Source organism: Amblyomma americanum, chromosome 1 (genome assembly GCF_052857255.1).
Source record: "Amblyomma americanum isolate KBUSLIRL-KWMA chromosome 1, ASM5285725v1, whole genome shotgun sequence".
NCBI classification, from domain to species: domain Eukaryota; kingdom Metazoa; phylum Arthropoda; class Arachnida; order Ixodida; family Ixodidae; genus Amblyomma; species Amblyomma americanum.
Genome location: NC_135497.1, coordinates 412,836,472 through 412,855,990, shown reverse-complemented (window position 1 = coordinate 412,855,990; position 19,519 = coordinate 412,836,472). Strand labels below are relative to the sequence as shown.

Here is a 19,519-nt window from a genome sequence, read left to right as displayed (position 1 = left end):
GTTGTTCGCGCGCTTTCGGGAGTTTAGTCTGCTTTGCCCAATGGGAAACGGTTAGGCTTAGTGACGACTCCGGCAGCCAAGGCGCAGCTCAGTTCATTGCCGAAAGCCCACTTCGCTCGCGACTCGCAAGCATGAAATGGCTCATCATAATTGGAGGGACACTTCTTTTGTGCTTTTGGTACGTTTCAGTGCCAGAAATGTTTAGAGCGGTAAAATTTTGCTCACCGAGCGCATCCCATGGAATGCTATGGCACAAGTCTGCTCGCGGTCTTTTGGCCACTTTTCGGCATCCAAGAAAGAGACCACGGTTTTCTGGCATCGCAAAGCGTCACGAAAATTTTATTTTCGTTTGGATTCTATCACGGGGGACACCAGTGATGCGGTTGTGGCTGATTCGGGTGCACTTCCGTTCGCATCCGCTTTAAACAGATGGGAGCACTTGGCACTTGCTTGGTACTCATTAGTAGGCAGGTCATTGGTCGTAGGTTTGGTACTTTTGTGGCCTGTTCTGTGCCTGCATGAGACCAATTTGTCGGCGGTATTAATTTGACTCTTAGCCGCCGCGGTGGCTGAGTGGTTATGGCGCTCGGCTGCTGGCCCGAAAGACGCAGGTTTGATCCCAGCTGCGGCGGTCGAATTTCGATGGAGGCGAAATTCTATAGGCCAGTGTACTGTGCGATGTCAGTGCACGTTAAAGAACCCCAGGTGGTCGAAATTCCCGGAGCTCTTCACTATGGCGTCCCTCATAGCCTGAGTCATTTTGGGACGTAAAATCCCTATAAACCAAACCAAACCTAATTTGACACTGCATGCGCTAAAGGGTCGCCGCTGCGGTGGCGATGCCTCTACTCGCCACTTCACTCTAAGCGGGCCAAGCTCTTCATGCGCTTGGAGTAATGCAGCTTAAAATGCATGCATTTGGGTCGGGACCCAAAGAAATTTCGAATAAAGTGATAGTTCGAGTAAAGCGATTTCGTTATAATGGGGGATTACTGTATATAGTCGCGACTCCTTTATACTTGCGCAGCACTGGTTTAGTTGCATGCAGTTCAAGAATGAAGCAGCAAAGGCTCCTCAAAGGGGGTCCTCAATAAATGGCGTTGACTGGTTCTCATGATATAGTTAATCCCCTTGTACCTGGTAGCATGACATCGCTAGGGGGCTAGCCAGTGCTAGGAGATAACCACGTCATTATCTGGAGGGCCTCTGTCACAATGCAGCTAGAGTATGTCGTGGGAAAGCGTGAGGAGTGCCTCTGAAGGGGAGCAGTAGAATGCGTCGACAAGGAAGGGAAAGACTCTCGAAACGGCACTGCGCCCTAGTTTCGTTTTCCTCAGCCGAAGCGAGTGAGCAATGGTTTGTTTTTCGAAGTTGGTCCGAAACATTAGACGACAGGACCGCACGGGTAGACTGGCGCTGTGCATTTTTTCTTATTCTACCCGGCTAGCTAGCCAGAGCGGCTAACAGTGACATGTGTGTTTGAAATTGGGTTCATTTCTTTTCGTTGTAGTATCTTCTAGTTAGCCACGGCGGCTTTCAGCGAGGCGTGTTTGATATTGTGTACTTTTCTTTTGCGTTGCGACATCTTTCGTGTGAAAGATGGCGGGAAAATCATCTATTGGCTAATGAATAAATTTTGGCAGGAAGATTGTCTATTGGCTGAGGATGGAGTTTTGGCGGGAATGCAACAAGATGGGCGCGTGTGAAGGAGAGCGCGGGGATGGTTGGTTGTGTGGCAGCCGGGCAGATTGGTCATGGGCAGCTGGTGGTGCTCCCGGAGCCATGGCAGGTTGATGGTTTTCATTTTAATTAAAGCAGACAGGCTGAAATGTTTTGGCAGATGTAAACCAGTTTGTGTACATTTTGTAATAAATAACTTCTCGAGGAAAGGCTTTGAAGTGTCTCACCATCAGAAGACCTGTGCATCTGTCTGAACTCACCAGTTGCGAAGTATGTCCCCAGGGTCACTCAGGAGATCTGCCCCCTACCACTCCATGTCAACATCAGGACGCAACAACATCGATGAGAGAAAAAAAAATTTGTGACTGCCCTCTTTGAGGGGAATTATCTGCTTCATTCTAGAGTTGTACATGACTGTAGCACGGCATGGGATATTGCGTGCATACTGAGTACATTGCCAAGTCATTCTCTCATGTGGCTTTATCTGCTTTGTGGATAGGCATGGTTGTGGTACGAAGTGTACTGTCCTCTTTTCCGCTTTCTTTTGCCTTCACTGATGGTCCTATTTTTTAAAGTACACATATAAAAATTGAGCACACGTGAATGCTTCCCATTGTGTAGCAATAGTCGTTTTTTGAATATGTACCTTTTGGTGGCCGTCAGTACCATATTTACTCGCATAATTTCGCCTCTTTTTTTTCTAAAGTTAAGGCTTCAAAAAGGAGGTGTGCAAATTACCGCAGAGATTTCATGAACAGGTCTTAAAAAAATCTCTACAAGGGTCATAATATGTAATGTATTCCGTATATTGCCGCGTATAAGTCGACCTCGGAACTCGCACTGTCTCGGGCCAAAAAATTCTAAGGACTATTACGATACTCCCTAACGCAAAATTTGAGTGCAGCTCTGTCTGCTTCGGTGGCCCGACCGGTAGGGTTCTCTCTCTCGGCAGTGGCGACAATGTTGTGCTTCGGCGGTGCGAACGGCAGGGCCTTCTCAAAGGCGCCGCCTAGCCTCTACTTCGGCACCACGAACTCCTGGGTCCTCTCGGTGGCTGACGGTTTATACTAGGAAGACATCGGCCGACACAGACTATCATTGCATGCAGCACATTACACAGCACTGCCTACCAATGGAGCGTGTGACGTGACTACGAGGAGGCAGTGCGTGGGTGCGTGCTGCTCAAGACAAACCTCCCCTCCACTAGCCACCCTGCCTCCGCTCATGTGGTGGTGATGAAAACGGGCATTTAAGAGCTGCACTCTAAAAGAGAAGTTGACTCATATAAGGGTCATTCCACGCAAAACGTCCCAGACGTTGTGCTTGACCATCTCCAATTTCTTCAAAAAAATTCATGGAAACTTATCCTCATGTGCGTAATCAAAGCCTGAAATATTTTTTCCGAAAAAAATTTATTCGTGAGTTCAGCGCCGTTTGAATATTTAGAAAAGTTGAGAAACCAGGCACTGCTCAATAATTAATAAAAAAATTTAGTATTAGAAAACACTTCACAATGTTTTTCATTGGCATTTACACAGATTATGGCTTTCAATATAATTCGGAGCATGCAGCTTTATACGGCATAAATATTTTAAAAAGTCGAAAAAAAGTATGACAATATACCATTTTGTCGTTTTTTGTTTTAAATATCAACTTGCTCTCCAAAATTTAGAAATAGCCGTTTTGTTTCTCTAGGTGTCTATTACCTATAACAAATGTTACAGGTAGGGGTGTGCAAATATCGAAATTTTCGAATACGAATATGAAGAAAAAATGGCTTCGAATATCGAATCGAATATCTGGTCAGCACAAAAATAAATTTAGAAAAGATAAACAAGCAAAAATTGTTGCTCATATTTTTTCAAAATAGTGTATGGCCTTTGCAACTGAAGTAAACAAAACTAGACTGCCTGAGCACCGTATAAAAAAAAAATGGTGTGTGCAAAAATGTATAATACTTTATTGAACCGCATAACAGTATCCAACCTGTAATGTGGTCAGGCAAAATGCAATCCATAACATGACAAGACTGGAAACAAAAATAACATGATGGGCAGTAAAACCTCATTAATTCGGAGTTCAAAGAACCGACAGAAATGCCCAGGTTATTTGAAGGTCGATTTATAAAATGCCCCGCAGCCCCGAAGGAAAAAAAATATCTAAAATGCGTTAGTCTTATGACGCGGCTCTATCGTGCAAGCACCTGTTACCCCGTGACGAGCACAGAGTTTCAGAGTGCTAGAAGACATCGCGAGATAAGCGAGATAAGAGCATGCGTTGACGTTGGAATGGCGAGACTGTTTCTACAAAAGGAAAAGAAGTGACGAGCGACGTGTCAGTCAGCGTCTGAAAGCGGCACGGTGCTGAGATTGGACTACTGGCGAATGCGCGGGCCGACAGTTGCCATTGCAACGGGCGAGTGGCCAAGCTCAGAAACCTATACTACGCGGCCAGGTTATTTTTTTGACCTAGTGACAGGGGCCCACCGAACATTGTCACGCCTGCCGTTAGGCCCACTTAAGAGGTGCATGGGTTACAGTGCACCATGCAATACGCGGGATTTTTACAGGATCGCTTGCGCTGTTGTGTCACCTCGACTCACCCCTTCGGGAGCCTCACGCGAAAATCCGCAAGTAGGCTTTCCCGCATAGCGTAGTTGACCAAAACAAGATGGCGGTGCTTGCGCTCAGAGAGTTAAGGCGACAGAACGAATGCCATAGGTGTGGGAATTAATTAGGCAACATATTACGGAAGGATAAAAAAATAAACGCACTTTCGTGTTGCAATTGTTAAAAGCTGGTCGTCCTCCATGTTCGCAGCACGCGTGGTATGTGGAAAAGCCCACTTGCGGAATTGCGCACAAGATCAAGCCTAGCGGCATCGGAATGCGATCGGTCCGCGTGATAAAGGATGGAGAAGAAAGGGAACAGGGCCTTTATATTGTTTTCCTGGAACTTTAAACTCTATATTCAGATAATTTTCCTAGATATTGTGCTTTTGCAACAATCAGATTTACGAAAGTCTGCGCGGTATACGATCGCTGCCGAGTATTCGGGAATTTACGAATATCATTTCTCGATTACGAATATGAACCGAATATGAAACATATTCGATTCGTATTCGAAATTTCGAACATTCGCACAACCCTAGTTACAGGTGATAAAACTGCGTACATCGAGGTAAAAAAAGAATACTGAAATTGCAAAAAGTGCATTTTGAGCCAAAAGCACTCTTTAATTTCACCCTGAGGTGGTGCAAGTAAAAATACAAACAATAATGGGTTACGCAGAGCAGATTATTTCCTTTCATTCCTGAAATTTTTATCGAGGTAATTTTTGTTTAAAGTGAGAAAAGAATTTTTGAAATTGAGCTCTCGCGCCCCAAGTTGCGTTTTCTTTCAACGCCTCTTCACCGCAGAACTCGGCAACTGGCATGGCACGACATTTACGGCCAGATAACAACCTCACTTTGCCGTTATTCGCTGTCGTGCATTTTTAGGGCTGGAGCTAAAGAAGATATCCGCGTGACATTCTGCGGATGGTATGCAATAAACGAGATCGCTTTCGAAGTTGGAACAGACACGCTTTGGTGTGGGGCAGCCAAAAGAAGAAAAACAAGGGTTTGCAGTGTGCTGTCTCGCATGAACCACGAGGACGGATTATCAGCCAGCATGGCAGGCGTATCGCAAGTGCTTTATTTATACTCTGATGACATTGCGGAGAGCGCGCTCCTCGGAGCACACGTGAAGGTGTGAAATGCACACCGCTGCGCCGGGAAATGCGAGACGCGCTGGTGGTGAACATGGCCCACTCGCATGAAGGTGCTTCTCCAGCATAGTGGCTCGTCTACAGTTGTCGTTGGAGTATTAATGCAGAAACTGCACTGATTAAATCAAATACAACCAAGACATCACATCGGGAACAACCGGGCATGAGCCTCTGACGGCCACCAGGGTCAGGTACCACGTGGTGCTGCTGCGTCGGATTGTTTCAACACCGGACTATTCTGGTAATTTCCAGATCGGTGTCTCAGTGTCTCACAACCTCTTATGCTGGTGCTTATGTCTGACATGGCGCTGACAAGAATGACTGACTGCGACAGAACCGCACCGAAGAACTAGCTCACTTGGGCATGTGCCGCCCTGGCAACGTAAAGAAAATCTTTTCCCACGAATACCTGTCCGAGTACTCAACCTTTGCATGCTTGCCTGCAGTGCAAACCTCACTTAAGAACAGGAACTCTACATTTCATCTGGACACAGTGTAGGCAGTGTCGTGCTCTGCGGTGATGAGGCGTTAAGTGACGACGCAACTTGCGGCGCGAGAGCTCAACTTCAAAAATTCTTTTATGACTTTAAACAAAAAGTACCTCGATAAAAATTTCAGAAATGAGAGGCAATAAATTTTTCTATGTAACCCGCTATATTTTGTATTTTTACTTGAACCACCTCAGGGTGAAATTAACGAGTGCTTTTGGCTAAAAACTCCCTTTTTGCAACTTTAGTATTTTTTTACTTCGATGTTAGCAGTTTCATTACCTATAACATTTGTGATATATTTTTTTGTTATAGGTACTAAAATATAGAGAAAAAAAACGGCTATTTCCGAATTTCTGACAGCAAGTTGATATTTAAAACATAAAACAACAAAAATCTTACATATTCATACTTTTTTTCGATTTTTAAAAAATATTTATGCCGCATAAAGCTGCATGCTCCGTATTATACCGAAAGCCAAAATCTGTGTAAATGCCAATGAAAAAAATTGTGAACTGTTTTCTAAAAGTTTTAATTTTTTATCAGTTATTGAGCAGTGCGTGGTTTCTCGACTTTTCTAAATATTCAAACTGCGCTCACCTCACGAATAAATTTTTTCCGGCGAAAAAAATTCAGGCTTTGATTACGCACATTAGTATAAGTTTCCGTTATTTTTTTTAACAAATTGGAGATGGTCGAGCGCAATGTCTGGGACGCTTGGTGTGGAATGACCCTTAAGTCATGTACCCCCCCTCCCCCGCAGGATGGCATGCATTACAGTGTGTGCACAGCTCTGTAATAAACGTGGAATGATACAGTTGCAAAGCCAGCAGTCAGAGGCAAGCAGAGATACAAGGCAATCAAGCAGCACCTTCGCGTACGGAACTGCTGGAGGCAAATCGAAAGCGAACAGTTTGGTAGTTTTGGATTCTGATGCGGCGCATGCTCCGGGGTTATCGGAAGTTTTCCCTCGCAGCAGATCAAGGCGATTGAGGCATGCTGGTCGTCGCGCCCTAACCTGGCACTTTTGGCCAAAAAATCCTGTCGTGCTCGCCCCTCGCACTATACACCGCAGGTGCGACTTTGCTCTGGCTTGGCCTTGTTAGTGTCATCTTCTTCAGAGCGGCCGCGCCAATGTGCCCAAGCCTACCCTGCACGCACCTGTGTGCATGCTGGTCTTCTTGCATTGCAGGGAGCACAAAATAAGTCACTTAGTTTTTTTTTTTATATAAATCGGGGTAATAAATTAGAGGTGCGCAAATTACATGAGGGCGTAAGTGAAGGGAGTAAATATGGTATGTATGCACATCACTTCCTTGCTTTCGACTTCTGCTTCTAGTCAAGATGCATGCTCACATTGAACACTTAAAACTTGATTTTTTTTTAATCTGGTTTCTGCGTGTCGGGCACATGCTGTAAACACGTGGAAGGTATTCCAAATTGCCTTTTTTTCTACCACAAGTTGGGCTGATACTTCTGGCGGCTGTACGCATCACTGTGTTAGTTGTGGTAGTTTAGTGTTTATATTTTTTTATGCAATAATCTTTCTTGTGGCTAGATTAGCCTAGGCAAGTCATTGATATTACCCAGTGTTCCCTAATTCACTGCCAAGTATGATCAAGCATTCTCATTCCCCTTTGTGCCATGATATTGTGCTTAATCCTTTTTTCCTTTTTTTTCTGTGCCTCAGGGAAGGCCTCTACAAGCTGAAGGGTTCATATGAGGAGAATGCAGCCCTTGGTGACCCCCAGACTGTTCAGGGAGAAATAAACGACATTGGTGCCAAGCTTGAAAAGTACCAGACAGATTTGGAGAAGTATCAGGTGCGCGATATATCTTGCTTTTATTTTTGAGCAAGTTGGGTGGTCTGCCTTGGTAAAGGTTGCTTGAGATGAAAAGAAAATATGCATTTTGTAGTCTATTATGGGAAACAACCAGAACTACTCATCAGCCAGCTTTGATTGGGAATGGAGAATTTATTTAGCCTTTGGCTGCTTAATAGAGTTGTCTCTGTGTTGTGAGAAGAGTTTACTGGTTTATGGATTATAGTTTATGGGGGTGTAATGTCCCAAAGCGACTCAGGCTATGAGGGACGCCGTAGTGAAGGTCTCCAGAAATTTCGACCACCTGGGGTTCTTTAATGTGCACTGACATCGCACAGTACAAGGGTCTCTAGAATTTCGCCTCCATCAAAATTCGACCGCCGCGGCCGGGATCGGGCCAGCAGCCGAGCGCCGTAACCACTTGGCCACCGCGGCGGCCAGAAGAATTTATTGATGGCGCAAGAGCTTGTATAGCGTTTTGAGAACCAGCTGGTGGCCGTATACCACATAATCTCGTGTAAGGACGGCAGCCGTGTATGGACCGCACCCCCTGTTTCAGACTAGATAATTGAGAACAAAATGCAATTACAAGTTTTTTTTAAATTCATGTATGGGCCGTACCTTCCAAATTCACAAGTGAGTTAAAAAAAAGAGTGAAGTCCTTACATGAGTTTTTATGGTATGTTTATTAGTCTTTTTATAGGTGCAACGTTATTTCATGGAGCTGACAGCGCTGTTCCTTCAGTTGAATTTTTTTTTTTTCAACAAGGACACATTGGTATACACACGACCATTCTCGAAGTATAAAAAATCAAAACTACGAAACAGATTCGAAAGTGATAACAGTATGACGAAGATAATGGGAGTTCAGCCTTTCTCAAGATGTGTGACCTCCTAATTAGATTAAAATGAGAGCCGCATTTTGTCCTATGGAACTAAGTTAAAGCATCAATTTATACTTTATCTGCGACAGCAGTGTCGCTAACTTTCAACTGACCCTCTTAAAAACAGCAGGCAGATCGGACAAGCACAAAGCCCGCACGCCCCAAGAGCTTACACTTGCTACCTTCCCAGTAGTGTCATGGGCCTCCTAACTGGATAAAAATGAGAGCCACAGGTGGTTTGCTCACATGAGTATCAGCTTTCTTAAAAATTAAGTGCAGTTACTCTAGATAGCTTTGTGCTTGAAGAGCACCTTGCTTTCCTTAAATAACTGAATTCAACCACATTTGTGACAGTGGTGGCCAGATGTGAAGAAGCAGTGCTTTTTTGCTGGTTATCTTTGGCACTGCTACCACTATGGACTGCCACCAACTAGCCCAACTCGCCATTTTTGTATACAGTTTTCCCAGTGTTGGCTTAGGACGCATACAGCTCAGCTTCCTTATGGATAAAGTACCATCACTTTTATCTGCTGCTGGGAGATGTTGGCTGAGACATGAGTTGTTGACACTTCGCAGCTGTCTGCTGGAATAATTTGTGTGTTTTGTGCAGAATTACCTGACGGAGGTGGATAGCCAGATGGCGACTCCAGACACGCAGAAGCGCTACCGTAACAGCTTTTCGGAAGGCTCACTTTCACGCAGTGCCTCAGAGTCGAGTGTGTCCAACAACCACCAGAACAACAACAAGGGCCCATCGACACCCATCACGGCACACAAGTGAGCGCCACCTGACAGTACCTAGCTGCTTTTGCCCATGGATCCCTTGGATGGAAGAAATTGTCACAATATAAAGGGGCTACTTGCTATGGCATTCTGTTCGGTGAGGAGTTCGACCGCTGCCTGAAAAGTCTCATTCACGAAACAATGTAAAGGGGAAGGCAGAGGCAATGAAGTGCAACTAGTAGCTGTTTGCTCTACTCGCATTTTTGTGTTTTTCCCATTTTTCATGTCACTGATGCCAGAGTGGAGCAGCCAGTTGCTGGTGGTGCTTCATGTTATCTGCCTCCGACAGCCTCCTTCTATATGTTGTTTTGTGAATGCGACTTTCTAAGCAGTGCACAAGCTTCTTACCAAAGACAGTATGGCATTCCACCCATCGTATCAGTCACAATTAGTAGAAATTATTACTAGGGGTGTGCGAATATTGAAATTTTCTAATACGAATCGAATACGAATATGAAGAAAAAATGGCTTCGAATATCGAATCGAATATTGAATATCTGTTCAGTACAGAAAAAATTTAAGAAAACAGTGAGCAACCAAACGTTGTTGACCTTATTTTTTTTCAAAATAGTGTATGGTCTTTGCAACTAAAATAAACCAAACGAGACTGCCTCAGTACTGTATAAAAAACACCATGTGCACAGAAATTTATACCACTTGATTAGACAGCATAACAGTATCCAAACTATGAGGTCATGCGAAACAAAATCCATAAAATGACAAGACTGGCAACAAAAAATAACATGATGACTAGTAAAACCTCATTCATTTGGAGTTCAGGGGACCGGAAGAAATGCCCGGTTCATCTGAAGGCCTCTGTTAATAAAATTGCCCGCGCCGCCCGAAAAAAAAACATGCTGCCGAAAATGCTGGATGCAGTAAGGCCTTATGAGGCGGCTGCATAGCGCTAACACCTGTAAGCCGTGACGAGCCACCCGTTTTGGAGTGCTGGAAGAACAACACAAATGCAAGCAAGGGGCCGGGGAACACACACTGGCGTTAGAGCGGCGAGGTGGTTTTTAAAAAGGAAAAAAGAAGTATTGGACTATCGGCGAATGCGCGGGCCGACATTTGAAGTTGCCGCGGGGCAACGGTGAAGCTCAGAAACCGAAACTACGCAGCCAGGCTAATTTTTTTTTCCCTAGCGGCAGAGGCCTTCCGATTGTTGCCACGCCTGCCGTTACGCCTGCTAAAGAGGTGTGCAGGTCACAATTCACCATGCAATAGGCGAGATTTTAACAGGATCGCTTGCCCTATCGTGACTACTCGATGCGCCCCTTCAGGAGGCTCCCGCGGCTTTCCGAAAGTTGGCTTTCCCGCAGAGCGTAGTTTACAAAACGGGATGGCGGAAGTCACGCTCGGTGAGTTATGAAGGCGACAGAACGCATTCTTCGGATGTGGGCATTAAATATGTAACGTATTACCGAAGGATTAAAAAAGCGCGATTTCGCGCTCCGATTGCTCGAAGCGGGCCGTCGGCCATCTTGTTCGCAGCACGGGTGTTATGTGGGAAAGCCCACTTGGGGAAATCTCACGAGGTGAATGAAGTCTTGCGGCGTCGAGATGCGGTCGGTCCGCGTGATAAACGGCGGAGAAGGAAGGGGATAAGTCCTCTGTATTTTTTTCCTGGAATTTTTAACTCGATTATCGGCTAATTTGCCCAGATATTGTCGTTTTGCCACGGTCGAATTTATGAAAGTATGCGCAGTATACGATCGCTGGCGAGTATTCGGGAATTTTCGAATATTCAGAAATTAATGAATATCAATTTTAGAATACAAATGGAGTATCAGACATATTCGATTCGTATTCTAAATTTCGAATATTCGCACACTCCTAAATATTACACTGGTAAACGTTGCTCGGTCAGTTTTAAATGGCACGAATGACCATTAGTAAAAATTGAGCAGCATTTGGAAGAGTTGGATATCTTACAAGGGTCGCATTTAGACATCGGCTTTTTGCCGGGCTGCTGGAACTGGTGGCACAATGTGCCTCACGGTGATATTTTTAGCTGTTTAGTTCTTTTCTTACTGTGCCCATTAAGGGAGAAGAGGGTCTTCAAAAAATCTTTATTAATCAAGTCACAACTATTAAATTTTCAGGGAACATGTATTTTTGCATGCCGATTCCAAATGTGCCACTTAAATAATTTAATGTAAAACAAAACCTTGTGCACTCATGTAATATGTTATGCAAATTTTTGTCGAGAGATTTTAAGTTTCACTGCAAGGGACTTGCTAAAATATTTGCCATTGCTTTTTCTTGACATCAATGAATGCAAGAAGGGTAAAATCATAATCCTGCTTGTCGTAAAACGAGTTTCCCACTTCAGAAATGCGAATAGTGCAAACTTTTTTTCCAGTTTCTGAGGTGGGAATTTCAAAATGCTTGAACTCAAGTTCTGTGATGGACAGGATAGTAATTTTATCCTTACTGCATTTCTTGATATACTGGTAAAAACAAGTGACTTGCATTTTACCAAGTTCCCTGCAGCAAACTTTCCTGAAAGCTCCTCACAAAAATTTGGAGGACGCTTAAGCTTCGTCTTTAAGAGTGAGATGGGACAGCATGTTGCAGCGCTGCCAAGGAGTCCACAGAAGTTGGCGGTGCCTGGCCTGTTAGACAATTTAAGTAAAGGACGCCTGTCTCACATATGCCTGTCTTGCATATCTTGGTGGACACTGAACGAGGCCATGAGGGAAGGAAATTGAAATGAAAATTGGTTTTAAGGAAAGGAAATGACACCTGTCTGACAATTCAGGCTGGGAAGGCGCCTTCCCTTTTGGTGTGGTTCAGGTGTCCACCGAGATGTGCCATTTTTCGCTCATGGCCAACGACACCGACCACACTGGCTTTTCTGGGACACTAGCTCCTTAACGCTCTCGCGTTAAAAACTCTTCCGCAAATTAATGCACAAGTGCACGAGGACTCATTTTACAATATAATGACATATTTAGAATTTCCACACAAAAATATATGTTCTCTGAAGATTTTATAATTGTGACTTCATTAATACTTTTTTTAAAACTCCCTCTTCCTCCTCCTTAAGCATTGGTCACCAGTCACTCTTAGATAGTCACACCGACGGGACGCATGCGAAGGCCCAATATTCCATTGCTGTGCCAGTGGATCGTGCATGCGTGGAAAGCGATACCAGTAGTCTTGGTGCGTAAAAGCTTTGAAAAATCTGCCATCAGTAACAGCTTGGATGGTTCCGAGGACGACTAAGTCTTTGAGAGTGGCGATGAAGCCTCAGATGGCAGCAGTGAGAGCGGCGATGATTGAGAGTCTGATAACCAGTCACGTGGCGGTGGCCATTTGAGTAAGTGTTCTGAAAATGAAATGATCACTGAGTGCGCAGTTGTATCTTTCTAGCGTTCTTTTTTTTCTTTCCGGGTAAACGTGCGGGTTATACGCAAGTAAATACAGTAAAACTTGACTTTGAAGACGCCGACCACAACAAAGAAAAGAACATACAAAAGACGTTTCGGCTCCCATACGGGAGCCTTGTTCACAGTAAAAAACGAGAAGTGGGTGCGCGAGGTTATGTATGCTTGAAAAGGGGGTGCAGAGAGCGTGTGTAAGCAGTTGTCAGATTGCCGCAGTGTCGGTTCAAGGTGTGACAGGTCATTTGTATAATCAGATTACAGGTGAAGGCGAGGGAATTTCCTCTTTTGTGCCGCAAGAACTTGTGCCTTGTCCCAGTCGATAATGTGCGGTTTTGATATGCAGTGTTCGGCGATAGCACTGGAATCCACTTTCCTGTTTTTAACGTCATTTTTGTGATCTTTTAGGCGCCTTTCGAAGTTACCAGTTTCGCCAATGTAGACTCAGTCGCAGTTGGCGCAGGGAATGCTGTAAACCACGCCGGTATATTTTACTTTGGAAGAACGTCCTTTACGTTGACCAAAGCCTGTCGCAGTTTTCTGGTCTTAACGTGGGCAACGTCAACATTGAAGGTGCACAGAATGCGTGCCAATGCCTCGCTGATTCCAGGCGTGTAGGAAACAGCGGCCTGTTTCAGGGAAGAAGAAACATCAGTTTCACGTTCGTGTCGACACAGCTGTTTCTCGACCGATGCCACGAAATATGCTGGGTAGTCATTGCGTGAAAGTTCTTGCCGCACCATATCAAAGTCGTTTGCCCTGTCTTCGGGAGAACTGCAAATACGGTATTTCTGAACTGAAATACAGTATTTCGCGAAAACGTCCTAAAAAAACTCTACAAAGGTTGCTGGCCAGAAAAAACGTTTACTCAAAATATAGGACTCAAACCCACTGCCGCCCTGCCCCTCGTTAAGTAGTTCCCCGCCAGATGCCATGACTGTGCGCACAGTTGTAAGCAGTAAACACTTGATGATATACAGCAGAGCCCATGTGTAACGGCCCCGCTTAAGACGAACTTTCGCTTATAACGAATGAGACCTGCGCGACCGTCAAAATATACATTGTTTCAATGGCACAAAATCACACGTATAACGAATGTTATTAGGCCCTGCTGATCGGTTACAGTGAACGGACGGCGTAAACACGGAGCGGCGATGCGAGATAACCTACTTCTGGCCCCTTTGCGCGTCCGGCGCGCGGCATGTTTTCCCGAGACTCATCGCAGGCCAACTGCCCGCCCCGTTTCGCGCCACTCTCGAGCAAGCTACCCTTCCCACCGACGCGCCTTCCAACATCGCCCTCCCGCCCCTCCTCGCAACCCCTCTCCTCACACTCTTGCAAATCCGCGGGTGGCCTCTGCAATAAACCGCGCCACTGCTGGTGCCAATCGCGGTGGCCACGCTCCGTGAAGCAGGCCTTCCGTGGGAGCCAAGAGGTGGCTGCACTGACGCTCACGGATGCCCCTCATTGGTCTCTCCGCTGGCGCTGTGCGTCTGTATACCTTTAGCTTGATTGGCCTGATTGCCGCCTGTGCACGTTGCACGTCTACCCCATCGCGCGCTTTTGTCACTCTTGTTGCGGTGCGGACGTTTCGATGGCTTTGTTCAAATCTCAGGCCCTGGTTGCAATTCGGGATGGCGGACGGGAACACCGTGCCCATTTCCATTGTATTCAGCAGTAGAGCTGGTGAAAGCGGCCTGGGTGGAGGCGACGGCCACTGGCGAGCGGAACTGCTTCCGCAAGGCCGGCTTCGTCAACACAGTGTCTGATGCAGAATGTGATGCTTCGGAAGATGACCAGCCCGGTGGCGATTTGTGGCACCGCGTCGTCGACTCCAACATGGGGTGTCAGGACATTGGTTGGAATGATTTTATTTCTGTCGATGACGACGCTGACACCGAGGAACCCTGCACAAACGAGGGCATCGTTTTCTGAAGTGCGGGACAAGAGTGACGCGGAGGAATCAGATGAGGATGAAACTTCGGAGCCAGCACCCATAAGCGCGCCTGTAGCAATCAGGTACTAGAGAGCCTCAGACAGCTTGTCTATGCCAAGGGCCATGGCGATAGCATGCTTCTGCTTTAAATAAACTGGAAACCTCCCTCATCGTTTCTGCACTGCAGAAACAGACGTCCATCATCGACTTTTTCGCAAAGAAAAAAATTTTGTTTTGACAAGCAACTGTCTTTAAAGCTGTGGTCCACTTACTATGAACTTCGGGATATAACGAACGGACGCTGCCTGACGCTCATGTTCGTTAAAAGTGGGCTCGACTGTAATCACAGTGCCGGCAGTCAGAGGCAGATGAAAGTAAAAGGTGATAAAATGGTGCCCTCACTTACGGCCTGGCTGACTAGCAGCAAACTGAAAAGCAGACTGTTCCGTAGTTTCGGATTCCAACGCGTGCCAGAGGTTACCGGAAGTTTGCTCTCGCAACTGTTCATCCGGGGAAATGACCGCCAGCACGAGTGAGCTGGATTAACAGCGCACAGTTTGTAGTCCCTTTGCCATTCATACCTTTCGCAGCCGTGTACAACGGCACGGCTGTGCTGACCTTTCCATATTTACCTTGCGCGCACCCGTGTGCATGCTGGTGGTCTGGCGCAGCAGGGAGCATAAAATATGCTAGTAAAAGTTTCTTTTTTATAAACTTGAGTAAGAAATCAGTGGTGCACAAATTATGCGAGGGTGAAAAATATGCAAATGAATACAGTATGAGGCCAACATTCGGACCTGCCATCTCTACAAAGGCAGTTATTTTTTCCTAAGAAAGAGACAGCTGTTTTGCTGGAGAAATAAATTTAATCAACAAAAAATGCCTGTTTTTCTCACGGTGAGAAAGGAGTTGGCTTGGCTGGCGCCCAAAACGTCCAGAGCCTTGAACATGGGTACATCTTGGTGCAAACCTATATGCACGGTCACTGTGAGAGCACATGTTAAACTGCATTTGCATGTTGTCTGGCAATGTAATGCTGGCTGTTGGGGCTCAAATAAGGTACATGCAAGTCTGGTAGGTGCCTTCAATTTTTCTTTGTGTGAAGCTGCATGAAAATGAAAGTAAAGCTACATTATGTGCATACCTGCCTTCATGTGCGTTGCCTTTCATGGTCAACCATTGAAACCCATTTTAGTCCTTGCTGCTTTATAGTTTAAACAATCTGCAGAGTAAAAGATACTGGTGAGGTAGAATTGCTTTTGTATCCTTGGTACACAAATGTGGAATGGTGGGTGAAAATCTACAGCTTATTGTTCATTAAAGGTGCACTAAAGAGGAATCTGAACTCGTCTTTTTACCGCCGGAACTCTATCTACACGTTCCGGGCATTCTTAGAAACTTGGAATTATTGTCCTGTGTGGCCGATTGCCGTAATTAAATCGGATTAAACATCCTGGCTCCCGCCTTTTTTTTTAACTCAACTAGGTAGGTAGGAAGAGTCAACCAACGCGTCAGCCAGTCCCGTGGCGGCTTGCCGCTCTGCCATCGGCAGAGTGATACGTAAATCAAAGAGTCCACATTTATATCTATTTATATGGGCCTAATTTGCATCTATATTGTCTCACTGAAACTGTGTATTCACAGAAACCTTAAAAATAATAAAATCGAAAGTGAAGCCGCCGATGAGCTGGCTGAAAGGCACTCCACGCATTGGTTGACTCCGCCTAGCTACCGCGTTGAGTTCAAAGAAAGGCTGGAGCCAGGACGATCAATCCGTTTAAATTAGGGCAATCGGCCGCACAGGACAATAATTCGAAGTTTCTAAGAATGCCCGGAACATGTAGATAGAGCTCCTGCAGTAAAAATACGAGTTCAGATTCCTTTTTAGTGCACCTTTAACTAGAAGGTGTCCCTTAATGCTCAGCTTACTCTAGAAACGTGCGTGCAAAAACTTTTGCTCTTCTGAGCTGAAGTAAATTTTAGATGCAGTTGGAATTGTTAGCATTCAACTTTTGGTTTGTTTCTGTTGCAAACAGTGCGGCTTGTCGTCCCGAGAGTGGTCTTGGAACAAGTCACACAAGCATCCCTGATGACGATGGGGACTTTGAGAATGGCTATGAAGTGGACTCATTTGAGGCAGAGCTTTTGCCAGCTCTGGGGAAGGCTGTCGCCATCTATGCGTTTGATGGTGAGTGCATTTGGTGGTAACACCTTACTGCATAAATATTAAGAAGTTGTAAACATCAGCATCAAGTTCTGAGCATGGTATATTAGGAGGAAACTGTGTGCTGTAAAAACTGGTAAATAGGTCTGACCGGAATATAGGTTGACCCCCCAACTTAAAAATTCTAAAAATGAAAGAAAAAAATCATTGAATGGCAAAAGTACCAAAAGATACCCTTACCTTGAAACAATTGCGACTCAACCAATTGCACAGTGTTGGCACTATTTATTTTCATTTGCATTTAAATGCTGCTCGTATGTACAGTGCATGTCACAAGGGCATAAAATGTGCGAGTGTTACTCGGAGTCATCAGAGTCATCAGAACTTGAATCAGATGATGCGTGCCTCTCGCTGCCCACGTCCCACAGAGCATCATCCTCTGTCATTCAGCACGTTGCTGATGCTGCATTTTCGAAATAACTTGCGCACCGTATCTTGTGCTATATCTCAAGCAGATGCATTCGGAAGTTGCGGGCAGCGTTCTTGCACGCAGCCCTCAGACGAACTTCGCAACCTTTGCTTCCAGTTTGGGATGCGTTGCAGTCAGTCCACGAAATGAGGCTTTCTTCTGGTTGTTGCACATTGTGATGCGCTGCTTCTGGCACTGCTAGTATGTATCAAACGCTCTTTTCCGATGCTTCAAATTTGTGCTATGCTGCCAGGGTGACGTGCTCGCGTGTATTCTGTAACTTTTTTCTTGAAATGTATCTTGGATTGCTGTCGGCTTCTGCACTTCTTTTCCCTCTTTTCTCTCAAAATAAGCAGAACAAAAGCAGCTTTGTAACGTCAACAAAAACGCACAATGGTGCCGCTACACCATGCTTCTGATGATGGCGATGGAGGCTGTTGACTTTGGCCGCCCATTGTTGCAAGACTACTGTAATTTTTCTGCCAATGACCGTTATATAAGATAGGGGTACTTGTTGCCGTGGTTTATTGAAAAAAAAAAAAAGTTAGACCTACATTCTGGTTTTTACAGTAAGTTTTGGTGTATGGTTACAGAAGTCAGCACATTGAAAAATGATGCAGGGCATGAAGAAGGTGACAGGAGAATGCTGAACTTGCAGTTTTATTTTAATCATGTCTGCACAGTGAAGTGCCTTCACAAGTACAGCCCTTTAATAATATCCGGGGAGCGTTGACCAACCGGTGCAGCGGCACTGGAGCAGTCCAGACCAGAAAGAGGGCAAAGGTTCAAGCGTGCGCAGCGATTCTACTGCTGGAGCAAGCTTCGTCTGCTAAGCTGTTCTGCTTGTTGGTGCAAACAACCCCTGCCACACTCATCGCTAGTGCACAGCGGAATGCCAAGACTTGGCACCCGCTTGATTCTACCCGGCCGCCGTATATGGTGCAGAGTTTTACCTTGAAACACACATGGTTGTGATAAATATCAACCAAAATCTGAGGGAACAGCTCCAATCATGCAAACAAAAAAAAACTACGCTCGCGCCCATGTGCTGTGCAATGTCACTGCATGCAAAGAACCCCAGGTGGTCCAAACGCATCCAGAGTCTTCCACTACATTCGAACCCGCATACATCGAACTAGCAACAAAAAAAAAAGCCTAGGCAATATATATAGCATGTATTTCAATATAAAAGTAGCAGTAAATTTAACTTACAAACATATTGAGATTGAAAAAATTTATTTCTATGGCAGCCATTTACTGCGTGCAGATTACCGATCAAAATAGTCACATTTTTTGTTTCTTCATCTGCATTGTCTCTGAGGGAACAGATTTTTCAGTGTTATCGATGGACTCTGAAGAGCCAAGACCGTAGCCTTCTATTGACATGCAGTAGCGGTGAACCATGCTGGTTGCGCTGACAATGCTGAAGCACGTGGGCATAGGTTCTGGATCATTCCACGCCAAACGTCCCAGACGTTGCGCTCGACCATCTCCAGTTTGTTCAAAAAAATTAATGGAAACTTATCTTGATGTGCGTAATCAAAGCCTGAAATACTTTTTCCGAAAAAAAAAATTATTCGGGAGGTGAGGGCCGTTTGAATAATCAGAAAAGGCAAGAAACCAGGCGCTGCTCAATAATTAATAAAAAATTTACATTTTTACAAAAATTTTTTCATTTACATTTGCACAGATTCTGGCTATCAATATAATTCAGAGCATGCAGCTTTATACGACATAAATATTTTTTTTAAATCAAAAAAAGTATGAAAATGCATCATTTTTGTTTTAAATATCAACTTGCTCTCGGAAGTTCGGAAATAGCCGTTTTGTTTCTCTAAATGTCTAGTACCTATAACAAATGCTACAGGTGATGAGACTGCGTACTTCACAGTGAAAAAAAAAATACTAAAGTGGCAAAAAGTGCATTTTGAGCCAAAAACAGTCATGAATTTCACACTGAAGTGATCCAAGTTAAAATACAAACTGTTCTACGTAACAATAGCGGGTTACGTAGAACAGTGTATTTCCGTTCATTTCTGAAATTTTTATCGAGGTAATTTTTGTTTAAAATGAGAAAAGAATTTTTGAGGTCGAGCTCTCGCACCCCAAGTTGCGTTTTCTTTCAGCGCCTCTTCA

General features: G+C 44.9%; 1 protein-coding gene across 5 annotated transcripts in view; it reads left to right on the top strand.

The window, feature by feature from the left end:
• The window catches only part of Cip4 (formin-binding protein 1-like Cip4), a 193,745-nt gene that overhangs the window by 158,674 nt on the left and 15,552 nt on the right, over positions 1-19,519 (top strand). For all 5 annotated transcript variants that reach the window (XM_077650318.1, XM_077650316.1, XM_077650315.1 and 2 more), the window contains exons 11-13: positions 7,626-7,758; positions 9,253-9,419; positions 16,787-16,938. In XM_077650318.1, coding sequence (XP_077506444.1) covers positions 7,626-7,758; positions 9,253-9,419; positions 16,787-16,938 — 452 coding nt within the window. The remainder of the gene's footprint in view (positions 1-7,625; positions 7,759-9,252; positions 9,420-16,786; positions 16,939-19,519) is intronic.